The sequence below is a fragment of the Symphalangus syndactylus genome, chromosome 9 (genome assembly GCF_028878055.3).
Source record: "Symphalangus syndactylus isolate Jambi chromosome 9, NHGRI_mSymSyn1-v2.1_pri, whole genome shotgun sequence".
NCBI lineage: Eukaryota > Metazoa > Chordata > Mammalia > Primates > Hylobatidae > Symphalangus > Symphalangus syndactylus.
The window spans coordinates 61,271,825-61,299,593 of record NC_072431.2 but is presented as its reverse complement, the minus strand read 5'-3'; the positions used below and the strand labels follow the sequence as shown (position 1 = coordinate 61,299,593).

Below are 27,769 nucleotides of genomic sequence, written 5' to 3'. Positions count from 1 at the left end.
GAAAGAGAGAAAGAGAGAAAGAGAGAAAGAGAGAAAGAGAGAAAGAGAGAAAGAAAGAAAGGAAGGCCATTTTAGTAAATCTTAACTGTGATTCCATTCTGTTTTGTCCCCACTTCACTCCAGAGGCAAAACCAGTAGGAAAAGCAATTCTACTTCTATCTCTTTCAAAACACATCTAACAATTAAGAGATGAAAAAAAGAAAATGAGTTCACTGTTTCAGAGAGTATTAGAATTTTGACAACATGAGGCCAGACGGGGTAGCTCTCACCTGTAATCCCAGCACTTCGGGAGGCCGAGATGGATCACCTGAGGTTGGGCGTTCAAGACTAGCCTGACAAACATGGAGAAACCCCGTCTCTATTAAAAACACAAAATTATCCGGGTGTGGTAGTGCATGCCTGTAATCTCAGCTACTCGGGAAGCTGAGGCAGGAGAATTACTTGAACCCAGGAGGCAGAGGTTGCAGTGAGCCGAGATTGCACCATTGCACTCTAGCCTGGGCAACAAGAGCAAAACTCCATCTCAAAAAAATAAATAAATAAAAAATAAAAAAAAGAATTATCCTATCCTGGAACATAAGTAATAGTTACAGGCATATTATTTCATGTGGAAGGTACCATTTTAAAAAAAACAATGTTAAGCATTAAATAATTATTGCACATCTTTTTTTTTTTTTTGAGACAGAGTCTCGCTCTGTCGCCCAGGCTGGAGTGCAGTGGCAGGATACCGGCTCACTGCAAGCTCCGCCTCCCAGGCTCATGCCATTCTCCGGCCTCAGCCTCCCGAGTAGATGGGACTACAGGTGCCCGCCACCATGCCCGTCTAATTCTTTGTATTTTTAGTAGAGATGGGGTTCCATCCTGTTAGTCAGGATGGTCTCCATCTCCTGACCTCATGATCCACCCGCCTCGGCCACCCAGAGTGCTGGGATTACAGACGTGATCCATTGCAGCCGGCCTGTACATAATCTTCTAATCTGACTTAAGACTGAAGACCTACCTCCTGAAGCTGGTTTATCAAGTTGTAAATCTTCACGTCTTAAATTCATAAGTTCATGTCTGAAAGGTGAGAATAAATACTTAATATTCACTAGGCAATATTCAGCAAAGTAACATCCACTAGTACATATTTAACATTGAATCCCCAAGGGTGGTTTTGAAAAGAAAAGACAGGCTGGGCGCGATAGCTCACAGCTGTAATCCCAGCACTTTGGGAGGCCGAGACTGGCAGATCACAAGGTCAGGAGTTCTAGACTAGCCTGGCCAACATGATGAAACACTGTCTGTACTAAAAATACAAATATTAGCTGTGTGTGGTGGCAGGTGCCTGTAATCCCAACTACTTGGGAGGCTGAAGCAAGAGAATTGCTTGAACCCAGGAGGCGGAGGTTGCAGTGAGCCAAGGTCATGCCACTGCACTCCAACCTGGGTGACAGAGCAAGACTCCATCTTGGGAAAAGAAAAAAAAAATAAGAAGAGAAAACACAATCTGGATGCTTGAGCCCAACTACACCTTCATTTGAGGTTTCTACAGAGTAACAAAACAAAATAATAATTGTAAATTGTCTCATAACGTGCTTCATGGAGCAGGTGTCCTCAAAAGTAAAGTGGTAACTTTGCAACCCACAGGTCTTTGAAGCATATTACAAAAATCTTAAATGGGATCCTTTAATATTACATTGCATTCAAGACTATCTTCCTCTACACATCTAGAAAAACAATCATATATTCCCACATATGCTATAAAAATCTCAGGCCTAAAAGCAAGACATGGATATTATTATTTTTAGCAAAAGTAGCAGAAAATTGTGAAATAACATGTCAGTTGCATGCCAGTCAGGTGCGGGCATTGTTCATGTTTCGAAAGGTAACAGTGGCATGACTGACTCAATGTTGGACCCAGATAAATTAAAAAGTGATACATAAAAATACATACAATAGGCTGGACGGGGTGGCTCAAGTCTGTAATCCCAGCACTTTGGGAGTCCGAGGCGGGTGCATCACAAGCTCAGGAGTTCAAGACCAGCCTGGCCAATAATGGTAAAACTCCATCTCTACTAAAAATGCAAAAATCAGCGGGGCATGTTGGTGGGCGTCTGTATTCCCAGCTACGCGGGAGGCTTAAAGAATTGCTTAAAGCCAGGAGGTGGAGCTTGCAGTGAGCTGAGATCACACCACTGCCCTCCAGCCTGGGCGACAGAGCAAGACTCCATCTCAAAACAACAAAAACAACAACAACAAAAAACATAAAATAACTCAAACTTAATTAAATATAACCCTAATGGTGAATGAATATTTGTCAACAATAACAAAGATATATCACTCAGAACAGAGGTAACAGTCCAACAAGAATCCAAGAGTCTTACTTTTTAATCAAAAAACGAATCCTTTCCTTTGCAAGTAATATCCTCTCAAGGCCAGGAATTCCATAAGTAGACAGCCTTCTTAAAAAACATTCCTGAAAAAAAAAAAAAAAAAAAGCAAAGTATTAATAAAAAAAAAAAAAAAAAAAAAACATTCCTGGCAGGGCGAGGTGGTTCATGCCTGTAATCCCAGCACTGTGGGAGGCTGAAGCGGGAGGATCACCTGAGGTCAGGAGTTCGAGACCTGCTTGGCCAACCTGGTGAAACCCCAACTCTACTAAAAATACAAAAATTAGGCAGACGTGGTGGTGGGTGCCTGTAATCACAGCTACTCAGGAGGCTGAGCTAGGAGAATTGCTTGAACATGGTAGGCAGATGTTCAGTGAGCCGAGATCACACCACTGCACTCCGCCATGGGCAACAAGAGTGAAACTCTGGCTCAAAAAAAAAAAAAAAAAGAGAAATATCCCATTGCTTTAAGGCAATGGAGACACAGCCAGACTTTCTACAAAAATCTGAACCACATTATAAAGCCAAAAAAATCACCGTCTAATTTTATTTAATACATATAGTACTAAATGGAAGAGGTAGTATTTTCAAAACATAAACATTAGTGTAACCTTATTGGATTTTTACAAATAATTTTTTAAATAATAGAAGAAGATTCTCGTGAACTGCAACATTTCAGCGAGCGTTTATTTACTCAAGATTAAAATAATACAACAGCTATAAAGAGTCAGGAGCTGACCAGGTATGGTGGCTCATGCCTGTAACCCCAGCACTTTGCGAGGCCAAGACAGGTTGATCACGTGAGGTCAGGAGTTCGAGACCAGCCTGGCCAACATGGTGAAACCCCGTATCTACTAAAAATACAAAAATCAGTCGGGCGAGGTGGCACTTGCCTGTAGTTCCAGCTACTAGGGAGGCTGAGGCGAGAGGATCGCTTGAACCTGAGAGGTGGAGGCTGCAGTGAGCTGAGATGGTGCCACTGCACTCCAGCCTGGGTGACAGAGCAAGACTCTCTCTCAAAGGAAAAAAAAAAAAAAGTCAAGAGCATGGGAAGTATTAAAATCAAACATAATCAACAGTCTCCCATCAGAACAGCTCCATTTTTTTGCTATCATTATGTGTTAATGTCTATTTGCTAAACATTGATATCTGTACTAAAGTTTCAAGCGTACCATATAACACATTAGTGCTGACTTAGGTTTAATATCCTTTGCTGTACACTAAACTTCAGTATCATATATCACAACAAAACTATCTTTCTCTAAGGTAATTACCATTAATATTGCTTTAAAATTTGAAATGTGAAGATTGTTTTTGTAATTTCACAACAGCTGAACAGTATTGTCTTTAAACAAAATAATCTAATAAATCACCATCACAACAAAAGCCCCACAACATTAATGTTTCACCTTATAAAAAGCACTGACATTTATAAAATTGTCATAGTCAATTTATAAAACTGTAATAGCAAATTATTTTTACTCAGAATAGTACTAAATTAACAATATAATAAAAACATAGGCCAGGTGTGGTGGCTCATGCCTGTAATCCCACTTTGGGAGGCAGGTGGATCACTTGAGGTCAGGAGTTTGAGGCCAGCCTGGCCTACATGGCAAAACTCTGTCTCTACTAAAAATACAAAAATTAGCTGGTATTAGCTGGACATGGTGATGCACGCCTGTAATCCCAACTACTTGGGAGGCTGAGGCAGCAGAATTTCTTGAACCAGGGAGGCCGAGGTTGTAGTGAGTCGAGATGGTGCCACTGCACTCCAGCCTGGGTGACAGTGCGAGATTCTGTCTCAATCAATCAATCAGCCAATAAAAATATAAGAAGGAAGCATTTACTATGTATTTATATGCCCGGTATTATGTGAAGCACTTTACTATCTTATCAAACCTTCGGGATAGATCTTCAGTTCTCATGAACACAAAAGAGGATACTAAGGCTCAGAAAGGAGAAGAGATGTGGCCAGGCTGTGTCCCCAGAGCCTACGATCTCACCACTAGGTTACAGTGCTTCCAAATAGCACATGTTATGAGGTTTTTGCTTTAAAATGAACCAATAAAAAACAAAGGCAAAAAAGGCATAAGCTATTAAAAAGTAGGAGAAACACTGAAAGAACCTCAAGCACACAACTAAAAATATTATGGAAAAGTTATTAATTCATTAGCAAATTTACTCTAATTCTAGACTTTCATTGAGGGGTATGTTATATTACTCATGATGAAGAAAAAATGTTCACTTCAAGTATATTAACATAAACACAATATGGTTTATCATGTTTAAATGTTCACCTAAAGCACTTCAGTTAAAATTCTGCATATCACACAATTCTATAGCTTGCTAGTAGACTGCAAAGTAAACAGTCATTCAAATAAAAACGGCAGAACACATGATGTTTTTCGCCGGTTGTTGCTATTTTTAGGTGAGCATTTGCTATATACCATCAAAGAGATGATAACAACAAATTGCTAATTTCTTTCATCATTATATAAAGGTGGCTTTAGGACAAATAGTATAGTATAAGGGCAAAGAAGAATTTGAAATCTAACGTCAACTCGGCAATGCATCAAGATAAAAGTAGAGACAATAGGGGCATCTTGGTGAAAATCGATTTTTTTTTTTAGACAGAATTTTGCTCTTGTTGCCCAGACTAGAGTGCAACGGCATGATTTTGGCTCACCCCAACCGCTACCTCCCATTTTCAAGCAATTCTCCTGCCTCGGCCTCCTAAGTAGCTGGGACTACAGGCATGCGCCACCACGCCCGGATACTTTTGTGTTTTTAGTAGAGAAAGGGTTTCTCCATGTTGGTCAGGCTGGTCTCGAACTCCCATCTCAGGTGATCCGCCCATCTCGGCCTCCCACAGTGCTGGGATTACAGGCGTGAGCCACCATGCCTGGCCAAATTAACAAATTTAACAAAGCAGATTAAGAGAAATAATTAGTTTTAAAAAATTAAAAATGGCCTGGCGAGTTGGCTCACGCCTATTATCCCAGCACTTTGGGAGGCCAAGGTGGGTGGATCACAAGGTCCAGAGTACAAGACCAGCCTGGCCAAGATCACGAAACCCCGTCTCACCTAAAAATACAAAATTAGTGGGGCGTGGTGGTGGGCACCTGTAATCTCACCTGCTCGGTAGGCTGAGGCAGAGAATTGCTTGAACCTGGCAGACGGAGGTTGCGGTGAGCTGAGATCGCACCACTGCACTCCAGCCTCGGCGACAGAGTGAGACTCCATCTCAAAAAAAAAAAAATATATATATATGTATATATTCAATTAAATCCCTAAGATCCAGGGATTTGCAATAAATACATAAATAAATCCCAAATATCTATGCTGAAAGTTTAAAAGAAATGCTAATTGATAATTACAGAAATACAACTTTTCCTTAGCTTTCGAGCAATCTAGAAACAAAGAATGTTTATAATATTTAGACAGACACTACAAAGTACCTTACAAGGAGAGATGTGTAAGGATGACATGACTCACCAGCAGCCCTGGGCTTGTCCACGGTACCCCCATGATGAACAGTAACTCCACTGTGTAAATGCTCATGAACAAACTATCACAGGACTTTTCCAGTTTAGACACACCATATTTTCTTTCAGACAATTCTTCAACTTGTTTATGTAGATCAGCAATAAGATTATTCCATTTCTCTGAAAATTGACCAAAAGTTGATTCTCAATACATCCCTATGTCAGAGCAGCAATAACATATAATGACTTCTTTTCTATATTTTACAACCTAACAGACCATATCATTTTACTGCTTTCGAAAAAAATTTTCCCCTTTTTGGTGGTTCTTAGAATTACTTTAAAGGGAGACTATAAGAGAAGTTTTAAAGTTTAGTACCTCTTTTTAGCCTTTTAATTCTGAAAAGCAGGAGGGCAGAGAAGATCAACCAAATTAAACACAACAGCAGGGAGGCCACAGTGATGAGGTCTCCAGGGGTCTTTTAGCAAACTTCCTAAAACATGTCTCAGCTGTGTGGAAATAAGATTTTACAGTGGTGGTGGTGCGGGCCTGCAATCCTAGCACTTCAGGAGCAGAGGCAGGGCAGATCGCTTTGAGCTAAGGGCAACACAGTGGAAACCCCCCTCCCCTCCCCCACTCCCTAGTCCCACCCCCATCTCTACCAAAAATATAAAACTTTGCCAGGCATGGTGGCAGGCGCCCGTAGTCCCAGCTACTTGGGGGGCTGAGGCAGGAGAATTGCTTGAACCCAGGAGGCGGATGTTACAGTGGGCCGAGACCGCGCCACTGCCAGCCTGGATGACAGAGCAATACTCTGTCTCAAAAAACAAAAACAAAAACAAAAACACAAGGTTAAGAGGGACCCCAGACCTTACAGATACAAGTCTTTTTTTTTTTTTTTTTTTTTTTGAGACGGAGTCTTGCTCTGTCGCCCAGGCTGGAGTGCAGTGGCACAGTCTCGGCTCACTGCAAGCTCCGCCTCCCGGGTTCACGCCATTCTCCTGCCTCAGCCTCTCCGAGTAGCTGGGACTACAGGCGCCCGCCATCACGCCCGGCTTATTTTTTGTGTTTTTAGTAGAGACGGGGTTTCACCGTGATCTCCTGACCTCGTGATCCGCCCGCCTCGGCCTCCCAAAGTGCTGGGATTACAAGCGTGAGCCACCGCACCCGGCCACAGATACAAGTTTAACAGGGACCCCAAAGCAAAAAATCCCAACCCTTTTTCTCCCAATCATTGAAACACCAGGAGGGTGTAACAGTTTTGTAGCCTAGCTGTAGTAGGCTAATGCCCCCAAGATGCCCATATCCTAATCCTGGGAACCGGTGAACAAGATATATGGCAAAAGGGGCTTTGCAAGTATAATGAAGTTAAGGGTCTTTGGCCAGCTTGTCCCGGCAGGGTTTATGTACTCACCTGGATCCTTATAAGAGCAGAGCAGGTTGATGGAGAGCGGTGGGAGGTGTAGTGATGAAAGCACGAAACTTGAGTCATTCGAGAAGGGCAGCACAAGCTAAGGAGTACAGGCCGCCTCCAGGGCCAGGAAACGGATTCTCCCGCAGAGCCTGGGAAGGCACTGACCCTGCTCCCACCTTGACTCAGTGGGACTGACTTTAGAATTCTGGCCTTCAGAAATGTAAGGGAATACCTCTGTGCTGTTTTAAGCCACTAAGTGTGTGGTAATTTATTGCAGCAGCAACGGGGAACTAGTATTGTAGTGAAGCCTCAAAACCCACCTGAAGGGGCCAGGAGCAGTGGCTCACGCCTGCAATCCCAGCACTTTGGGAAGCCGAGGTGGGCAGATCACTTCAGGTCAGGAGTTCCAGACCAGCCTGGCCAACATGGTGAAACCCCGTCTCTACCAAAAATACAAAAATTAGCCAGGTGTGGTGGCACATGCCTGTAATCTCAGCTACTCAGGAGGCTGACACATGGGAATCACTTGAACCCGGCGGGGGCCGCGGGGGGAAGGGGGGGTGGTGAAGATTGCAGTGAGCTGAGATTGTGCCACTGCCCTCCAGCCTGGGTGACAGAGTGAGATTCTGTCTCAAAAAAAAAAAAAAAAAAAAACCCACCTGAAGAAGGTTTCCAGTTCTGCCAGCAGTCCCCCACCCCAGAAGCAGACATTCCTTTGCTGTGGGCCATGCACAGGCAGAAGAAAGCGCCTCCTCATGGCAGAGGCCTACCCAGGAGAAACCCAAGGGAAGGCACTGCCGGGCCAGCCCCTCTGCCAAAGCCATTTTCTTTTTTCTTTTTTTTTGAGACACAGTTTCACTCTGTCTCCCAGACTGGAGTGCAGTGGCACGATCTAGGCTCACTTCAACCTCTGCCTCCCCAGTTCAAACGATTCTCCTACCTCAACCTCCTGAGTAGCTGGGATTACAGGAGCATAGCACACCTAGCTAATTTTTGTATTTTTAGCAGAGACAGCGTTTTGCCATGTTGCCCAGGCTGGACTCGAACTCCTGGCCTCAAGTGATCTACCTGGCTCAGCCTCCCAAAATGCTGGGATTACAGGAGTTAGCCACCGCACCCAGCACTCGTCAAGGTCTTTGATGGCAGGTTTTTCCAGGTGACCAGTCCTTGTCTGGTCTGGCTCTGTCCCACTCTCCCTCTCACCAAGTTGGAACTCCTAGCTAGTTTTCAGAGGAGAAGTGTGTGTACCCCAATCCCAACTTGGTATGGTTCAGATCTGCATTTAACTCATGAAGCCTGGCCGCTCCCCAGGTCCTGGAGAAAAAAAGGGTCTCGCTGCAGGTATGATACAGGACGGGCCTGTCCCCAGGACCCTGTAAGAGGGAAGCCCAAATTCCCACCAGGTTGGCAGGGCTGGGGAAGGGAAAGAGTTATGGTAGCCCCAAGACCAAAAAGAGGCAGCAGAGGGAGCAGGACAGTGCTCCACATAACTCATGCCGCTGCCTGAGTGAGGTGAGGGAAGAGTGCACCCACTGACGTCAGGGGGCAGAGAGGCGCGCTTCCAGGGCAGCTTTTCCCCTCGCTTCTTGCCATTTTACTCTGATCCCCTCCAGGTGAGCCTGCCCACTTTGGGCCCAGGGTTGCCGCTGGGGCCTGTACCCAAAAGCAGCCCCCCATGGCCATGGCCCCAGGAGTGGGGCAGAGCAGGGAGGAGTCCTAGACAGAGGAGATGCAGGGGCAGGAAGGAATGGGCCTCAAACTCCAGGAGGGGGCCCTTTTCATGGGTCCTGCTTTCTGGCCTCTCCTCTCTTACCCCTGGGCTGATCACCCTGGGAAGAACTGAGCCAAGGTTTCTCACCCTCAGGTCCGAGGGGTTCAATTACCTGGCCCTTAGGGAGGTGCGAGCCCCCTGAAACGATGCAAGGTGCCTGACCTAATTTTTATATTTTTAGTGGAGATGGGGTTTCACGTATTGGCCAGGCTGGCCTCGAGTTCCTGACTTCAAGTGATCGGAATGCCTCGGGCACACAAAATGTTGGAATTACAGGCATGAGCCAACGCGCCCGGCCAGCCCTATTTATTTAAGCCTATACATTTTGCACTTCTTCAAAGTATTTGAACATACAATTATGTTTTCTTTAAGCAGTCCCTCCCTGTTGCACACTTGGATAGTTTATTTTTTTAGACAAGGTTTACCTCAGTCTCGCAGGATGGAGTGCTGTGATGGGATCATAGCTCATTGCAGCCTTGAACCTTGGGGTTCAAGCATCTGAGAAGCTGAGCTGGGACTACAGAGATGGGGTCGCGCCATGTTGCCCAGGCTGCTCTTTAACTCCTGGCCTGAAGGGATCCTTCCGCCTCGGCGGAGCCCGGACATAGTTTTCTAGTTTTGACCCACAGAAACACTGTGCCGGGTCGGAGTTTGTCAACTACCCTTCTCCAGCCAGCAACACACAGAACATGGCGGGGAAGTCGCGGTTACCAGGCTCCACTCCGAGGAGAAAACAGCACAACTCCAGGAACTGTAGCGTCACTGTGACGCCCCCGAAGGCCGGCGCTATTACATCGCCGGAAGGCCCGCTCCTGTGACGTCAGCGGAGGCGCGCCCCTGTGACATCGCAGAGGCCCGCCCCTTCTGTAGAACCAATCGGATCTCGAGGCGCGGCGGCTGGGTATTCCAGGAGAGCGCATGCGCAGACGCGTGGCCACAGACTGCCGGTCGGGTCAGCGGGCTGCGGGTTAGTGTCCGCAGGCTCCGACCCGGCCGGCGACACCAATAAGCTACAAGGACGAGCTTTACCACTGCCTGTACTACTGCTACCTGCGCGACTTCCCAGCCTGCGGCGTAGGGCGCAGCAAGGGCCTGACGCTGAGCGAGTAGGCGCTGCGCACCAAGCGGCTGTGGCCTGGAGGGCATGGTCGGGCAGAAGCTCCTCAGTGACCACCACAAGCCCGCTAGCTCCGGCTACAGCCCTTGCCGCACACTCGCGTCACCTGAGCCTGTGTAGGTGCGCCCCCCAACTCCTCCCCCAGCCAGGTCCCGGGGACACCGGCAGCGTCCCCCACCGCCCGGCGCCGCTCATCCTGGGCAGGATCGGCCCCGTCTGAGGCTGCACCGCATTAGGGAGCTGCAACCCCTCGGCTTGACCTCTGATGGCTGTTGCAACAACATCAAAGCCTTTGGAACTTTGTAGGGGGTACCAGGGGCTAGGAAACCAAGAAAACATCTTTTTAAAAATATAAGCGATCGGGCCGGGCGCGGTGGCTCACGCCTTTAATCCCAGCACTTTGGGAGGCCGAGACAGGTGGATCACGAGGTCGGAAATTCAAGACCATCCTGGCCAGCATGGTGAATCCCGTCTATACTAAAAATACAAAAATTAGCCGGGCGTGGTGGCGGGCACATGTAATACCAGCTATTTGGGAGGCTGAGGCAGAGGCAGAGAATTGCTTGAACCCGGGAGGCGGAGGCTGCAGTGAGCCAAGATCGTGCCACTGCACTCCAGCCTGGGCGACAGACCGAGACTCCTTCTAAAAAAAAAACTATATATATGTATATTTGGAGCCCGGGAGGTTGAGGTTACCGTGAGCCGAGATTATGCCACTGCACTTCAGCCTGGGTGACAGAGGGAGACCATGTCTCTAAAAAAAAATACATGCAAGTGAGAGCTTTTCTTCCAGTGCTCATGCTCAGACTGAAGAAAGTAATTGGGTCGGCCCGGTGGCTCACGCCCTTAATCCCAACACTTTGGGAGGCCGAGGTGGGCAGATCCCTTGAGCTCAGGCGTTCCAGACTAGCTTGAGCAACATGGTGAAATTCGGTCTCTACAAAAATACAAAAAATTAGCTGGGCGTCGTGGTGGGCGTCTGTATTCCCAGCCACTCAGGAGGTTGAGGCAGGAGACTCACTTGAACCCCGGAAGCGGAGGTTGCAGTGAGCCAATGTTTGTGCCACTGCACTCCAGCCTGGGCAACAGAGCAAGACTCTGTCTCAAAAAAAAATACATGGATGCATATATACATGTACATACATACTACATGCATACATACATACCAACACCAGGTTCAATGCCTGTCCTGAGTGCCCACCAGACACTGCCCCCAGCAATCAGCTTGGCTACCATCCACCAACACCCCCCAAGCACGTTCTGACCTCTTAGGGGCAAGGGTGGGCCGTTTATCGCAGAATCCCCACATCATATCAGGCTTCTCCCTGCAGTTCTCTTGGAGGGCGGGAATTAACCAAATCATCTGTCCCAGGGTTCCTGCCACCTTCATTCTCCAGCCCCCTCCCCAGATTCTTAAGCCTTTCCAGGCCCTGCAGGTCTCAGTCTCCCACAAGCAGTGATCAAAACCCCACTGTGTCAAGCCCAGGAGCCCTAGAGCTCCCAGATGGTTAAGAAGGGGGATCCCCAGATGGTTCACCCCAGGACAGTGAGCAGGTGCCTGGCTCGGCCAACCCTGGAAATTGTGGTCCGTGGAGACAGCGCATGGGGAATCTGTCTTCCTGGTGGAGGTGGGGAGCACCATCTTGGAGGGCCAGGGGCTGATGGAGACAGGGATGCCTTCTGCAGTGGTGCCCGCAGTGGGCCGCGACCGCCTGGAGGGGCAAGGCTGGGGCAGGGTGGCCCTGGACTTGGCTGACAGGTGTCATTTCCTGCTTCCCTTCACAGGTCAGACAAGGGCAGTATGTCTGAAGACTGCGGGCCAGTGAGAAGGAACAGGGCCCACTATGTGTGTCATGGGCCAGGAGGGCAACCACCAGCCCTACCCGGCAGCCTTGGGGAGGAGATCAACTCAGCCCATGAGCCTGGAGTGCTAACGAGCCTCCTCTGCCCACTTGCATCTCCCACGCCTCGCAGCGCTGAGGTGCAAGGCATGCTGGGAGCTTACTGGGGTGGGGGACATGGAGAGCTGGGTGCTGGCCATCACCATTGCCTCCTGTTGATGCCCAGACCCAGGCTCCAGGCTCTTGGACCAGCAGCCTCCCCTCTGGGGGGCCTTAGTCACTGAGTCTGTAAATTGGAGCCTCTAAGCCTGGCCTGAGGGCCCCCCTGACCTCCAGTTCTGGTCTGGGCAGGAGCCAGGGGACTGACATGACTTGTCCTAGGTAGGGCCTCAATAACAAGTTACAGACACCAGAATGTTCTGGAAAGACTCTGCCCAGTCAGGCTTGTGCCAGACTTGACCGGATCCTTCCTTTCCTCCTTGCAGGAACCTCCGGGGAGCTGGGTGGGCTGAGGCTGATCAAAATTGAGCCAGAGGTTCTGGACATCATTCAGGTCACTGTCCCAGGTAAGGGACGGGCGTCTGACCACCCCCTGCAGAAATCAGGCCATACCGTTAGCCTCCTGAGGGTCTGCCCTGGTGAAGAAGAGTCCTCCAGGCCACTGTTTCTCTCCGTGGATTCTGAGAAACATCAGTGTATTGTGAATGCTTTTTCTGGCCACATCTGCCCCCTGCATTGCGAATCAGTGTTCTCAGTTCTGACGTTCCAGAAGGTCCCCTCAAACTTCACCTCCCTGGCTTGGCTTCCCTGGGATTTGTGAGGCTGGAGAGAAGAAAAAGGCATGAGTGTGAGGCTCTGAGTTGGACCCTACCCCCGCCAAGCCTCATTTTCCACATCGTCAGAGGAGAGGGTAGATTTGGGCGCTGGAGCCTCAGTATGGGGCGACTGTTAGAAGCCAAGAGGGTGCCGGGCACAGTGGATCATGCTTGTAATCCCGGCATTTTGGGTGGCTGACATGGGAGAATGGCTTGAGGCCGGGAGTTCAAGACCAGCCTGGGCAACATAACAAGACCCCCATCTCTACTAAAAATACAAAACATTAACCAGATGTGGTGGTGTGTGCCTGTCGGTGTAGCTTCTCAGGAGGCTGAGGCAGGAGGATCACTTGAGACCAGGAGTTGGAGGCTGCAGTGAGCTGTGATCGCACCACTGCACTCCAGCCTGGGAAACAGAGCGAGACCCTATCTCAAAAAAAAAAAAAAAAAAAATGACTGGGCGCAGTGGCTCACATCTGTAATCCCAGCACTTTGGGAGGCCAAGGCAGGTGGATCACCAGAGGTCAGGAGTTAGAGACCAGCCTGGCCAACATGGTGAAACCCCATCTCTACTAAAAACACAAAAATTAGCCAGGCGTGGTGGCTCATGCCTGTAGTCCCAGCTACTCGGGAGGCTGAGGCAGGAGAATCGCTTGAACCCGGGAGGCAGAGGTTACAGTGAGCCGAGATGGCGCCACTGCACTCCAGCTTGGGCAACAGAGTGACTCCATCTCGAACAAAAAAAAAGGAGAGAAAGAAAAAGACCCTTGCCTGTGGAGAGACTGGGCTGGGTGGGCCCTGAGGGACTGTGACAGGAGTATGACAGGCAAAAGACACCCATGTCATTTGGAGTTTTGTCTTCAGATGCCTTGCCAACCTCTGAGGAAATGACAGACTCAATGCCTGGGCACCTGCCATCGGAGGATTCTGGTTATGGGATGGAGATGCTGACAGGTAAGAAATGGACCTGGGCTGGTGGTGCTTGGGACTCATCTCCCCAGGGAGCAAACAGAAAGGGGTGGGCCAGGCAGGCCCCAGGCTTTTCTTGATTTTGACTGCCTCTAGTAGAGGAAACCCAATATATGCCTGACCGCAATCCAAGGCTGGGTTCCTTCTGGAAACCTCAGGTAGGCTCTATTTATTTATTTAGAGACCTTGGAGCAATCTCAGCTCATCGCAACCTCCGCCTCCCGAGTTCAAGAGATTTTCCTGCCTCAGCCTCCTGAGTAGCTGGGATTACAGGCACGTACCACCATGCCTGGCTAATTTTGTATTTTTAGTAGAGGCAGGCTTTCACCATGTTGGTCAGGCTGGTCTTGAACTCCTGACCTCAGGTGATCCACCTGCCTCGACCTCCAAAAGTGCTGGGATTGCCGGCTTGAGCCACCACGCCCGACCATAGGCTCCATTTCTAACAAGGCCCAGCATGCTTCCCAGGAGCCACCTGTTGGGATTAATTTGTCCGTTTGTCCAACAACTATTTATTGAGCGTCTATTGTGTACCAGGTCCTGTGTAAGGGGCTGGAGACAAAGTAGTAAACCAAGCAGAAGTCCCCACCTCCTGGAGTGCATATCCTCCTGTGAAGAGATAGATGGATAGTAAGCAAATAAGTAAAATAGGCAGGGTAAGGTGGCTCATGCCTGTAATCCCAACACTTTGGGAGGCCAAGGCAAGGGGATTACTTGAGTCTGGGAGTTCAAGATCAGCCTGGGCAACATAGAGAGACCCATCTCTTAAATTTTTTGAGATGGAACCTCACTCTGTCGCCCAGGCTGGAGTGCAGTGGCGTGATCTCAGCTCACTGCAACCTCCGCCTCCCGGGTTCAAGCACTTTCCCTGCCTCAACCTCCTGAGTAGCTGGGATTACAGGTGCCCACCACCATGCCTGGCTAATTTTTTTGCATTTTTAGTAGAGATGGGGTTTCACTGTGATGGCCAGGCAGGTCTCGAACTCTTGACCTCAAATGATCCTCCTGCCTTAGCCTCCCAAAGAGCTGGGATTACAGGCGTGAGCCAATGCACCCTGCCTCAACAAATATTTATTGAGCACCTACTGTGTACTAGGTCCTGTGCAAGGGGCTAGGGAAAAAGCAGTGGACCAAACAGATGTCCCCACCTCCTAGGGTACACATCTTCGTGTGGAGAGATAAACAGTAAGCAAATAAGTAATATAGGCAGGGCAAGGTGGCTCACGCCTGGCTCACATCCCAGGAAGGCCCTCAAAAGGGCTCTGGCAGCTTTGCCCCCTACACAGGCATGAGACACAGGGGTTGAGATTCCTTGCCCTATGGCACCGGGTGGCCTTACAGCAGCCATGTGTCTGCAGCCAAGGCCATTGGCATCTCGGAGCCCGTCAAGGTGCCATACTCCAAGTTTCTGATGCACCCGGAGGAGCTGTTTGTGGTGAGGCTGCCTGAAGGCATCTCTCTCCGCAGGCCCATCTGCTTCGGGATCGCCAAGCTCTGGAAGATTCTGGAGGCCAGCAACAGCATCCAGTTTGTCATCAAGAGGTGAGGCCCGACCAGGTCCACGGGAGACAGCACCAGGCCTGCTCAGCACCCAGGGGCAGGAGCAGCACCAAATTGCCATCAAGCGATTCTTGTGCCTCAGCCACCCGAATAGCTGGGACCACAGGTGTATGCCACCAGGGTCTGGCCATATTGCCCAGACTGTTCTCAAACTCCTGGACTCAAGCCATCTTCTGCCTGGGCCTCCCAAAGTCATTACAGGCGTGAGCCACCGTGCCTGGCCACTATTTCATTTTTTTTTTTTCTTTAGACAGAGTCTCACTCTGTCTCCCAGGCTGGAGTGCAGTGGTGCAATCTTGGCTCACTGCAACCACAGCCTCCTGGGTTCAAGCGATTCTCCTGATGCCTCTCGAGTAGCTGAGACTACAGGTGCCTGCCACCATGCCCGGCTAATTTTTGTATTTTTAGCAGAGACGGGGTTTCAGCATGTTGGCCAGGCTGGTCTTGAACTACTGACCTCAAGTGATCTGGCCACCTCAGCCTCCCAAAGTGCTGGGATTACAGGCATGAGCGACCGCACCAGGCCTCCTTTCTTTTCTCCTTTTTTTTTTTTGACAGCAAGGTGTTAGATGGGGTTTGGCTGCAGTTGGCAGACATGAGGCTCCCCAGGCCTGCCAGACCCAAAGCCACTGAGCTGATGCCTCTTGCAGTCTCAGGAGAGCAGTGTTCAGTTTGCCCAGATGCAGAATGGGAACGTCCCATTAGCTCATGGGTTCTCCAGGCTGGCGTGTTAGTGTCCTGGGCCAGGGGCTGGGGGCCATGCCCCATCGTCCCAGGATGGGAAAGTCCGGCAGCGGCTTCTCCAGGCTCTTTCTGTTTCTTTGAGCATGTTGTGTTTTTGCCAGTGAGGGCCCGGGGCAGCACCCGTGGATACACCCTGTGTGCCCAGCTAGGATAAAAAGTCCCTTTGGAGAAGGTGGTGGCAGTTATTGAGTAAAAATGTGGTTGGGGGATTTCAGGAACAGTGGTTCATGCCTATAATCCCAGCACTTTGGGAAGCTGAGGTGGGAGGATTGCTTGAGCCCAGGAGTTCAAGACCAGCCTAGGCAACATAGCAAGACTGTGTCATTACAAAACAAAAAAAAAATTTTTAAGCTCTGGTGTGGCAGCACATGCCTGTAGTCTCAGCTACTCAGGAGGCTGAAGCAGAAGGATCACTTGAGGCCAGGAGTTCAAGACTGGCACAGGCAACATAACGAGACCCCATCTCTACAAAAAAAATTTAAATTAGCTGGGCATGGTGGTGCACACCTGTAATCTCAGCTACTTAGGAGGCTTAGGTGGGAGGATCACTTAAGCCCAGGTGGGGTTTGGAGGCTCCAGTGAGCTATGATTGCACCTCTGCACTCCAGCCTGGGTAACAGAGCAAGACCCCTCCTCAAAAAGATAAAAAAACAAAACACGGAATGGGAGGATCATATTTCCATTTTGTGTTTGTTACTTCTGTGTTACTGTAATAGTATACATTTAGGCTTGGTTTATGGCTGGGCACGATGGCTCACGCCTGTAATCCCAGCACTTTGGGAGGCCAAGGCAGGCAGATCACTTGAGGTCAGGAGTTCGAGACCAGCTTGGCCAACATAGCGAGATCCCATCTCTACTAAAAATACACAAATTAGCCAGGCGTGGTGGCTCATGCCTGTAATTCCAGCTGTAATCTCCCTGTCATCAGGAGACTGAGGCATGAGAATCACTTGAAACCAGGAGGCAGAGGTTGCATTGAGCTGAGATCACGCCACTACACTCCAGCCTGGGCGACAGAGCGAGACTCTGTCTCAAAAAAAAAAAAAAAAATTAGGTTTGGTTGAAAGCCACAAGAAAGAAGAAACTCTTAAGGGTTTGTTTCTCCAGGGGAATAGATGGTTCTCAAACTGGGAGACTCACAGCTTCATTTTTGCACACAGTGGTGAGGAGATCTTCTGGGACAGGGAGCTCTTCTATGCAGGGCCTGCTCTATGCCAGGAGGGAGGCTGCTGCAGATAGCAAAAAGCTACGCAACAGGGCTGGGAGCAAGAGTCGTGACTCGTGCAGTAGAATCAAAGGCTTCAGCAGGCCAGGATGAAATGCAGCCACATGCCCAGTGTGTCTAGCCATATTAAAAAGGAAGATTGAGCCGGCATGGTGGCTCATGCCTGTAATCCGAGCACTTTGGTAGGCTGAGGTGGGCAGATCACTTGAGATCAGGACTACTGAAAATACAAAAATTAAGGCCAGGCACAAGGGCTCACGCCTGTAATCCCCGCTCTTTGAAAGGCTGAGACGGGCAGATCACCTGAGGTCAGGAGTTCGAGACCAGCCTGACCAATATGGAGAAACCCCGTCTCTACTAAAAAATACAAAATTAGCCAGGCGTGGTGGTGAGCACCTATAGTCCCAGCTACTCAGGAGGCCGAGGTGGGAGGATCACTTGAGCCAGGAGGTCGAGGCTGCAATGAGCCATGAACGCACCATTGCACTCCAGTCTGGGTGACAGAGTAAGACCCTGTCTCAAAAAAAAAAAAAAAGTAAATACATTCTGGCCGGGCGTGATGGCTCATGCCTGTAATCCCAACACCTTGGGAGGCCCAGACAGGAGGATCGCTTGAGCCCAGGAGTTTGAGACTAGCCTGGACACTGTATCGAGACCCCATCTCTACAAAAAATTTTAAAAATTCTCACACCTGTAATCTCAACACTTTGGGAGGACAAAACAGGAAAGTCGCTTGAGGCCAGGAGTTTGAGACCAGCCTGGTCAACACAGTGACCCCATCTCTATTTGATTATTATTATTAATTTATTTTATTTATTTATTTTTTTTTTGAGACAGAGTCTTGCTTTGTCACCCAGGCTGGAGTGCAGTGGCGCGATCTCGGCTCACTGCAAGTTCCGCCTCCCGGGTTCATGCCATTCTCCTGCCTCAGCCTCCTGGGTAGCTGGGCCTACAGGCGCCCGCCAACACTCCCGCTAATTTTTTGTATTTTTAGTAGAGACTGGGTCTCACCGTGTTAGCCAGGATGGTCTCGATCTCCTGACCTAGTGATCCGCCCGCCTCGGCCTCCCAAAGTGCTGGGATTACAGGCGTGAGTCACCGTGCCCGGCCTTGATTTTTAAAATTAAAAAATTAGCCAGGTGCAGTGGTATGTGCCTGTAGTCCCAGATACTTGGGAGGCTGAGGTGGAAGGTGGAAGAATCGCCTAAGCACAGAAGGTCCAGGCTGTAGTGAGCTATGATGGCATCACTGCACTCCAGCCTGGGTGACAGAGCAAGACCTCATCCCTTTAAAAATACAAAGAGAGGCTGGGCGTGGTGGCTCATGCTTATAATCCCAGCACTTTGGGAGGCCAAGGCAGATGGATCACTCGAGGTCAAGAGTTCGAAACCAGCCTGGCCAACATGGTGAAATCCCATCTCTACTAAAAGTACCAAAAATTAGCTGGGCGTGGTGGTGCACACCTGTAGTCTCAGCTCCTCGGGAGGCTGAGGCTCGAGAATCACTTGAACCTGGGAGGTGGAGGTTGCAGTGAGCTGAGATCGCATCACTGCACTCCAGCCTGGGCGACAGAGTGAGACTCCTTCTCAAAATAAATAAATAAATATATAAATAAATAAAACGCAAAGAGACAAACTAACTAAAAAACCATCCTGGGCGCCTGCCAGGTACTGGGCTTGCAGCCCAGCAGTAAATGCCACCAAGTCCTGCCCTGGAGTTGCCGATGTCACCCAGACAAAATCAAAATATCATGTCAGGTAGAGATAACTGCTGTGACAGGATGTAATACAGAGTGAGGGGGAGAGAGGGACAGGAGGAACCTGGATAAGTAGGTGACATTGAAGCAGCGACCCAATGAAGTGAGAGGGCCAGCCAGGTGCATAAACAGTGTGGGAGCAGGCCAGGCGCAGTGGCTCACGCCTGTAATCCCAGCACTTTGGGAGGCTGAGGCAGGAGGATTGCTTGAGCTCAGGAGGTTTGAGACCAGCCTAGGCAACACAGTGAGAACCATCTCTATAAAAAGGAAAAATAGGCCAGGAGCGGTGGCTCACGCCTGTAATTCCAGCACTTTGGGAGGTCGAGGAGGGTGGATCACTTGAGGTCAGGAGTCCGAGACTAGCCTGGCCAACAGGTGAAACCCCATCTCTACTAAAAATACAAAAATTAGCTGGGTGTGGTGGCGCGTGCCTGTAATCCCAACTATTCAGGAGGCTGAGGCAGGAGAATCACTTGAACCTGGGAGGTGGAGGTTGCAGTGAGCCGAGATCATGCCATTGCACTCCAGCCTGGGTGACAGAGGGAGACTCTGTCTCAAAAAAAAAAAAAAAAAAAAAGACTGTTCGGACAGAGAAAAAGTCATGCAAAGTCCCTGAGGCAACAATGTACTTGGGTGTTTGAAGGCTTGCAAGGTGCCCTTGTAGCTGATACAGGGTGAGTGAGGGAAGGATGGTGAGGTTGAGGCCCAAGAGGTAGCAAGGGACCAGGCGTGGTGGCCCACGCCTGTAATCCTAGCACTTTGGGAGGTTGAGGCAGGAGGATTGCTTGAGCTCAGGAGTTTAAGACCAGCCGAGGCAACATGGTGAGACCCTATCTCCATAAAAAAGAAAAATAGGCCAGGAGCGGTGGCTCACGCCTGTAATCCCAGCACTTTGGGAGGTCGAGGAGGGTGGATCACCTTAAGTCAGAAGTTCAAGACCAGCCTGCCCAATATGGTGAGACCCTGTCTCTAAAAATACAAAAATTAGCTGGGCATGGGGCAGCGTGGGGAGGGGGGGGGCCTGTAATCCCAGCTACCTGGGAGACCGAGGCAGGAGAATTGCTTGAACCTGGGAGGCAGAGGTTGCAGTGAGCTGAGATCATGCCACTGCACTCCAGCCTGGCCGACAAGAGCAAAACTCCGTCTCCAAAACAAAAACAAAAACAAAAACAAAACAAAAAAAATCAAAAAAGAAAAATAAAAAGGTAGCAGGGGCCAGATCACATGGGTTTGGGGCCAGCTTAATGAGTTTGAATTTTATTTTATTTTTAAAAAATTCTTAGAGACAGGCTCTCATTCTGGTTTGTTTTTGTTTTTGTTTTTGCTTTCAACACCCACTCCCTCAAACCATAAACCAGGGGCACCTGGGCAGCTTGAGGTTAGGTGCCAATTCAACAGCAAGTCCTCATGAATGACATTTTTTATGGTTTTGTGCAGAGACACCTTGTGCTCGTGAGCATTGGTTTTTGGTTTTCGTGGTTGCTTTTTTTTTTTTCTCTATTTTTTGAGACAGCGTCTCACTCACTCTAGTGCCCAGGCTGGAGTGCAATGGCGCGATCTTGGCTCACTACAACCTCCGCCTCCCGGGTTCAAGCGATTCCCTGGCCTCAGCCTCCTGAGTAGCTGGGATAACAGACACATGTCACTACGCTTGCCTAAATTTTGTATTTTTAGTAGACGAGGTTTCACCATGTTGACCAGGCTGGCCTCAAGTGATCCATCCACCTTGGCCTCCCAAAGTGCTGCAATTACAGGCGTGAGCCACTATGACTGGCCATGAGCATTTGTTTTAAGAGACAAGTCTTTCTGTAGCCCAGGCTGGAGTTTAGTGGCACAATCATAACTCACTGCAGCCTTAAACTCCTGGACTCAAGCAATCCTGCCTCAGCCTCCTGAGTAGCTGGGACTGCAGGGGCACGCCACCACACCTGGCTAATTTTTACATTTTTTTGTAGAGAAGGGATCTCGCTATTGCCCAAGCTGGTCTCAAATGCCTGGGCTCAAAGCGATCCCCCTGCCTCAGCCTCCCAAAGTGCTGGGATTACAGGTTGAGCCACCGCACCCAGCCTTGAGCATTTTTTAAAGTCACGATGGCTTTCTCCACCTGTCATTTGGAAAGGGAGGCAGGTTAGCACAGTGTCCGACGGGAGAGGCTGTCTGGTGGGTTTGAGGCCAGCTCCTCCTGTTACTCCCTGTGGCCTTGGCAGCCGGCTGTGCTATTTAAGGGGAAGCACTGTCGCTACTCTGGCCTGGGACTTAGGGGCTCTGCCTAGCTTCTGCCTCTCTAAGGTTACTGCTGGGAAGTCACTTCCCCTTTCAGAACCTGAGTTCTCCCATAAAGAGGAGGGCTAAATGCAGTCCGAAGCCTTTTCTTTTCTTTTTTATTTGAGATGGAGTCTAGCTCTGTCGCCCAGGCTGGAGTGCAGTGGCAAGATCTCAGCTCACTGCAAGCTCTGCCTCCCAGGTTCATGCCATTCTCCTGCCTCAGCCTCCCCAGTAGCTGGGACTACAGGCGCCTGCCACCAAGCCTGGCTAATTTTTTGTATTTTTTAGTAGAGATGGGGTTTCACCCTGTTAGCCAGGATGGTCTTGATCTCCTGACCTCATGATCCACCCACCTCGGCCTCCCAAAGTGCTAGGATTACAGGCATGAGCCACCGCGCCCGGCCAATCCAAAGCCTTTTCTAGCTCCTGAGACTGTGGTTCAAGGCAGGGCTATGCTTCCCCCTCCCAGCCCTGGCCCTGTGACCCCAGCTCTGTGCCTGGCACTGTACAGAAGCCTCAGAGATGCCCACTGCCAGAGCAGGCACCAAATCCTCATCTACTGGGGACCCGGGGGTACCCTCCCTGAGAGTTTGGCCTTTGGGCTCACTCCCAGGCAGAGACTCCTCGGTGCTGCTGCTTGATTACCCCTGTGACAGAGAGCTCATTACCTTTCCAGGCCTGTTACCTCTCCGCTCCATGGCCCACCCTGCCATCCCCTGACAGCCGCCCTCTGGCCAGCATGATTTTCCCAGTGTCCTGTACCCACCACAAACCCCAGCCCCCCAACAGGCTTGCTCTAACAGGACAAGTTGTGCTGAAGACGGAGACTTTAGAAGCAGTGCTGTTTGATAAAGAACATTGACTCATGTCTGGGCAGGGCTTTCTGGAGTCTGTGGAGCTAAAGACATTAGCATAATACAAAGCTGGGCTTGGTCACTGGCGCTTCTGACTGCAGTGATACAGCAGCTCTCAGACGTGAGCCGTAGATCTCAGACCTTTCCAGAAGCTTGGAGTTCTTGCTACGTAGTGGGCCCCAACTGTTTCTACTCCTTTTCTTTTCTTTTCTTTCATTTTGAGACAGAGTCTTACTCTGTCACCCAGGCTGGAGTGCAGTGGTGCTATCTCAGCTCACTGTGACCTCCACCTCCTGGGTTCAAGTGATTCCCCTCCCTCAGCCCCCCAAGTAGCTGGGATTATAGGTGCCTGCCACCACACCCAGCTAATTTTTGTATTTTTAGTACAGATGGGTTTCACCATGTTGGCCAGGCTGGTCTCAGACTCCTGACCTCAGGTGATCCGCCCTCCTCGGCCTCCCAAAGTGCTGGGATTACAGGCGTGAGCTACTGCACCAGATTTTGTTTCTACACTTTAAACCGGCTCCACAGGAGGCCCCCTGAGGCCGCCTGCTCCAATCCCAGGTAGTGACAATCGTGCAATGTCCCTGGAGCAGGAGTGAGATATCAGACGGACCTGTTCAGGACTGGGCGGGTCTCACTCCCAGCTGGATCTTTCAAGCCCAGCGCAGCCCCCCAGATTCCACATGTGGGGCGGTAGGGACTCCAGGCCTAACTGTGTGGAGCCAGGAGGGTCCATTGCAGGGATGTGCAGACCGAGGCCCAGAGAGGAGGGCTGGGCAGTCCCAGAGATGCTTGGAGGGACCTCTGTGATAGCCCCGCTTATGTTTTCCAGGCCCGAGCTGCTCACTGAGGGAGTCAAAGAGCCCATCGTGGATAGTCAAGGTACCCTGCGTGGGGTCGCGGGCCATGGTGTGGGCGTGCAAGGGAGGGCCCCAGGCCTCTGCCACCAGCCCCTCTTCCTGCTGCCTCTGTCCTGCTCCCATCCTGGCCCTGGCATTCTCCCCACACCCCCACATTGGGTTTCCCCTGATGATGCCATCTTGGGTCCCAGGAACTGCCTCCTCACTTGGCTTCTCTCCCCCGCCCTGCCCGCAGAGAGGGATTCCGGGGACCCTCTGGTGGACGAGAGCCTGAAGAGACAGGGCTTTCAAGGTAAGGTTGAGTTGAGGGGGAGGTCTGTTGTCCCAGCACCAGGACCTTGACCTGGTTTGGGTTTGGAGGGCCAGGCTGGAAGTAGGGAGGAGCTGGCCGCCAACTTCAGGGCCTAAGGGACCAGGCAAGCCAGGTTGGCAGCCCAGGCCCGGCTGTACCCTGCCAGCTCTGTGTTAGAGACTCCAGGGGAGAAGGGGTGCCTACAGGTAGATGGTGGGGGAAATTGGGGGGTGGGAGGCTACAGGGCACAGGAGCCTGCCTGCCCCCCTCTGGGAAGGTAGCTGACACGCCCACTCCTTATTCAGCAATCAGCTGTAGTCTTAGTGCTTTGAAATCAGAATAAGAGCCAGGCGCAGCACCTCACGCCTGTAATCCCAGCACTTGGGGAGGTCAAGGCAGGAGGATCGCTTGAGGCCAGGAGTTCGAGATCAGCCTGGGCAACATAGAACCAATCTCTATGTCTATTTTCAAGAAAAGAAATCAGAGGCCGAGTGCAGTGGCTCACACCTGTAATCCCAGCACTTTTGGAGGCTTGAGCTCAGGAGTTCAAGGCCAGCCTGGACAACATGGCGAAACCCCATCTCTACCAAAAATACAAAAAAGAAATTAGCCAGGTGCAGTGGTGCACATCTGTGGTCCCAGCTACTCAGGAGTCTGAGGCAGGAGAATCGCTTGAACCTGGGAGGTGGAGGTTGCAGTGAGCTGAGATCGTGCCATTCCACTCCAGTCTGGGCAACAAAAGCGAAACTCTGTCTCAAAACAAAAAAAAAGGAGCATACAACATGGGAGCATACTGGTGTGGCTTTTTCTTTCTTTTCTTTTCTTTTCCTTTTTTTTTTTTTTGAGACAGGGTCTCACTCTGTCACCCATGCTGGAGTACAGTGGCGTGATCATGGTTCACTATAGCCTCAAACTCCTGGGCTCAAGCAATCCTCCTGCCTCAGCCTCCTAAGTGGCTGGAACTGCAGGCCTGCACCACCATGTCCAGCTATTTTTTAGAAATTTTTAGTAGAGACAGGATCTTGCTATGTTGTCCAGGCCGATCTCGAACTCTTAGACTTAAGTGATCCTCCAGCCTTGGCCTCCCAACATGCTGGGATTACAGGCATAAGCCACCATGCTGGCCTTTTTTTTATGTTCTGATCGAATAGCTCAGATTGTAATGCCTATACCTTTCCACAGTGCTACATAAGAGCTTTCTCATACCATTCACTCTCCTGCACGCATGTCTTTCCATCACACCCCCGCAATCCCATGTACATACACCCCACGCTGCCTCTCACTCCTGATGGGCAGGACCCTGCCTCTCGCCCACAGGAGAAGTCTTGGGCATCAAGTACCCACTCCAGGTCCCCTATAAGTGGATCAAGAGTAACCCCGACTTTGTGATCATCGAGGGGCTGCCCCCCGGAATCCCGTTCCGAAAGCCCTGCACCTTCAGCTCCCGGAACCTGGAGAGGATTCTTGCCGTGGTCGACAAGATCAAGTTCATAGTCACCAGATACTCAGGGGGAAGGGTGAGGGTGAAGAGGCAGGACTAGCTCAGATGGGGGCTTGCACCTGCGAATCCTTAGCCTTTCCCTAGGTCCTGCCGTCCCCTCTGGACAAGGTGGCTCTCCTGGCACCATCCTGGGTCCTGGGGGTGGCCAGAAAGGGACTGCAGGCCAGCCCGAGTGCAGGGAGTCCTTCAGAAGTGGGACTGGTCACCCCCCCATGGCAAGGGCAGCCTTCGAGGGCATCTTCAACCTGTTCAGCCACACCTGCTCACTGCACCCCCAGCCCCCAGGAAAGGCCTTTAGCCCCCATCAGAGGGATTAGCTCAAGGTTTCAGGACCAGCCAGGGCAGAGCCTGCCCAAGGCCCAGGTCTGCATCCTGCAGAGCGATACTGCCAATGCCAGCACCGTGCCACATTGTCTCAGTGTCCTGCGCACACAGAGCCCCAGGGCAGCTTATTAAAATGCAGATTCTGCTGCCATAGGTCTGGGGTGCTCCCAGGGGAGACCGAGGCCACTGCATCCCAGGGGTGCCTTCCTCATCCCCAGGACCTCCCCCTGACACCCCTGCCTCTGTTTCTCTTCTAGGCCTTTCCAAGGACTCATCCCAAAGCCTGGTAAGAGGTACTGGCTGTGGAGGGGTTACTGGGAATAGGGCCTGGTCATGGTGCTGGGGGCTGGAGCTAAGCCTGCTGTGGGGCACAGGTTCTGGAGTCTGGGAACAGAAGCCAGGCCCCTGCCTTTCTTTATTTTTTTTCTGAGGCAGAGTCCTTTTCTGTCACCCAGGCTGGAGTGCAGTGGTGCGATCTCAGCTCACTGCAACCTCCACCTCCTGGGTTCAAGTGATTCTCCTGCCTCAGCCTCCTGAGTAGCTGGGATTACAGGCAACTGCCACCACGCCTGGCTATTTTTTGTATTTTTAGTAGAGACGGGGTTTCACCATGTTGGCCAGGCTGGTCTCAAACTCCTGACCTCAAGTAATCCACCCACCTTAGCCTCCCAAAGTGTTGGGATTACAGGCGTTAGCCACCGTGCCCGGCCTAGGCTCCTGCCCTTCTGTTTAGCCACCTCACCTGGGCACCTGCCCCAGGTAGATGGAGGAAGGCTAAGCTTGAATGTGGCCCCACATCCTGGGGCAGAGAAAGGAGTGGTGGCGCCAGTGACTTCTAAGTTTTACCCAGTCTGGGTTCAGGAGGGAGGGGCCAAACCAGGTCAGTGCATCCCCCTCCTCCTGATAAAGGGGATCTGGTTGACCTCAGTGAATAGATGAGGTTGGAGGCGAGTGGATTCCTAACCACAGAAAGAGGGGTGTCTGCATGGGAACCGCAAGCATGGTGGTAAGATGTGGGGGGTGTCTACCCCGCCTTAAACAGTGCAGTGCCTCTCCTGACCCTTTTTTTAATATTATATTTTGAGATCACGTCTCACTTTGTTGCCCAGGCTGGAGTGCAGTGGCATGATCTCCGCTCACTGCAACCTCCACCTCCCAGGTTCAAGCTATTCTCCTGCCTCAGCCTCCCGAGTAGCTGGGATTATAGGCACATGCCACCACGCCTGGCTAATATTTGTATTTCTAGTAGAGATGGGGTTTCACCATGTTGGCTAGGCTGGTCTCAAACTCCTGGCCTCAAGTGATCCTCCTGCCTCGGCCTCCCAAAGTGCTGGGATGACAGGTAAGAGCCACCATGCCCCGCCTCCTGACCCTTTTTAAGCCACCCATCCACCTCCATCTCCACCATGGGCTATGTCCTGGCCTCCCAAACCCAGATTTGCAGGGGCTGTCCCTGCAGGGTGACATGCCACGTGGTGAGCACTAAGGGCTGGCCAGAGCCTCCAGGGCGGGCCAGGCATGGTGGCTCACACCTGTAATCCCAGCACTTTGGGAAGCCAAGGCAGGAGGATCACTTGAGGTCAGGAGTTCGAGACCAGCCTGACCAACATGGTAAAACCCCATGTCTACTTAAAATCCAAAAATTAGCCAGGCGTGGTGGTACGCAGCTGTAATCCCAGCTACTTGGGAGGCTGAGGCAGGAGAATCACTTGAACCCGGGAGGCAGAGGTTGCAGTGAGCTGAGATCGCACCACTGCACTCCAGCCTGGGCGACAGGGCGAGACTCTGTCTCAAAAAAAAAAGTACTTAGGGTACAGTGATGTGGCGGCTGCCGACAGGCCACAGGAACCCCCAGAAGGGGGATCAGGAGGGTGAGGAGTAGTTGGAGAGGGTTTCCTGGAGTAAGGAAGGCCCTGCTTGGGCCTCAGGGGAAGATGGGATTTTGAGAGGCAGAGAGGAGGGTGGGTTGTGTTTGGCGGGATGAACAGCAGGGGTTGGGGGGGTCACTGGATGCCAGAAGTGTGTTTCCGGAGCTCTCGGAGGGGCAGAGTGGTCAGATGATGTTGGAAAGGTGGAGACAGTGGAAGCTGCAGCAGCACAGTGCAGTGAGTGTGGCTCTGGAGGACACCCAGCTGAGAGGTCACTGGGTTTCTGGCCCTGCGCTGGATGCTTTATGCGGGTGCCTTTCACATGTATTTCTGGAGGTCCTGCTGGGGCAAGGCGGTATTCTAGGAACTAGAGTTACAGTGGAGTGCAGACAGAGGAGGCATCTCATTTAGTCTTCATAGCTAGGAGGTAGACGCTAGAGCCCACCTTACAGAGGGGGAAACTGAGGCTCGGTGTGAGTGATGTATTAATACTCTGTATCCCAGGGCTAGCAGGTGGCTGTAGCCCCAGCCCTCAGGGATGGACCTGCCAGCCCCTTTCCAGGCATTGGCACCCAAGCCAGGTATCTGCCTGGAGAACCAGCTCCACACTTACTCATGCCACTAGTCATGCTGGGCTGGGAACATGTCCAGGCTCCTGGGAGTCTCCGAGGGTTCACCAGAGGTCACTGAGTGCTACTCCTGCACCAGAATGGGCTTTTCTCAAACCCTCCCTCG

The 27,769-nt window shown here is 50.8% G+C and overlaps 1 protein-coding gene and 1 long non-coding RNA gene across 44 annotated transcripts in view; one reads left to right on the top strand and one right to left on the bottom strand.

The window, feature by feature from the left end:
• LOC129489752 (uncharacterized) overlaps nucleotides 1–9,840 on the bottom strand; it is a 74,123-nt gene extending 64,283 nt beyond the window's left edge. For 20 of the 35 annotated variants that reach the window (XR_010122605.1, XR_010122577.1, XR_010122580.1 and 17 more), the window contains exons 1-5: nucleotides 9,466–9,834; nucleotides 7,270–7,711; nucleotides 5,868–6,037; nucleotides 2,367–2,458; nucleotides 1,001–1,059 (exon numbers count right to left, since the gene is read on the bottom strand). This is a non-coding gene — a long non-coding RNA (uncharacterized lncRNA). Of the gene's footprint in view, nucleotides 1–269; nucleotides 359–1,000; nucleotides 1,060–2,366; nucleotides 2,459–5,506; nucleotides 5,616–5,867; nucleotides 6,038–6,233; nucleotides 6,278–7,269; nucleotides 7,712–9,456 lie in introns of those variants that run through there. The other 15 variants (XR_010122584.1, XR_010122587.1, XR_010122586.1 and 12 more) reach the window with 13 other exon arrangements.
• Nucleotides 9,841–9,993: 153 nt separating this feature from the next.
• The window catches only part of LOC129489725 (general transcription factor II-I repeat domain-containing protein 1-like), a 53,830-nt gene continuing 36,054 nt past the window's right edge, over nucleotides 9,994–27,769 (top strand). For 6 of the 9 annotated variants that reach the window (XM_055292767.2, XM_055292762.2, XM_055292763.2 and 3 more), the window contains exons 1-8: nucleotides 9,994–10,273; nucleotides 11,943–12,145; nucleotides 12,484–12,564; nucleotides 13,678–13,767; nucleotides 15,141–15,324; nucleotides 23,022–23,071; nucleotides 23,285–23,341; nucleotides 25,424–25,452. In XM_055292767.2, the coding sequence (XP_055148742.1) occupies nucleotides 10,185–10,273; nucleotides 11,943–12,145; nucleotides 12,484–12,564; nucleotides 13,678–13,767; nucleotides 15,141–15,324; nucleotides 23,022–23,071; nucleotides 23,285–23,341; nucleotides 25,424–25,452 (783 nt within the window). In that variant the 5' untranslated portion in view covers nucleotides 9,994–10,184. Of the gene's footprint in view, nucleotides 10,619–11,942; nucleotides 12,146–12,483; nucleotides 12,565–13,677; nucleotides 13,768–15,140; nucleotides 15,325–23,021; nucleotides 23,072–23,284; nucleotides 23,342–25,423; nucleotides 25,460–26,075; nucleotides 26,147–27,769 lie in introns of those variants that run through there. The other 3 variants (XM_055292766.2, XM_055292769.2, XM_063646321.1) reach the window with 3 other exon arrangements.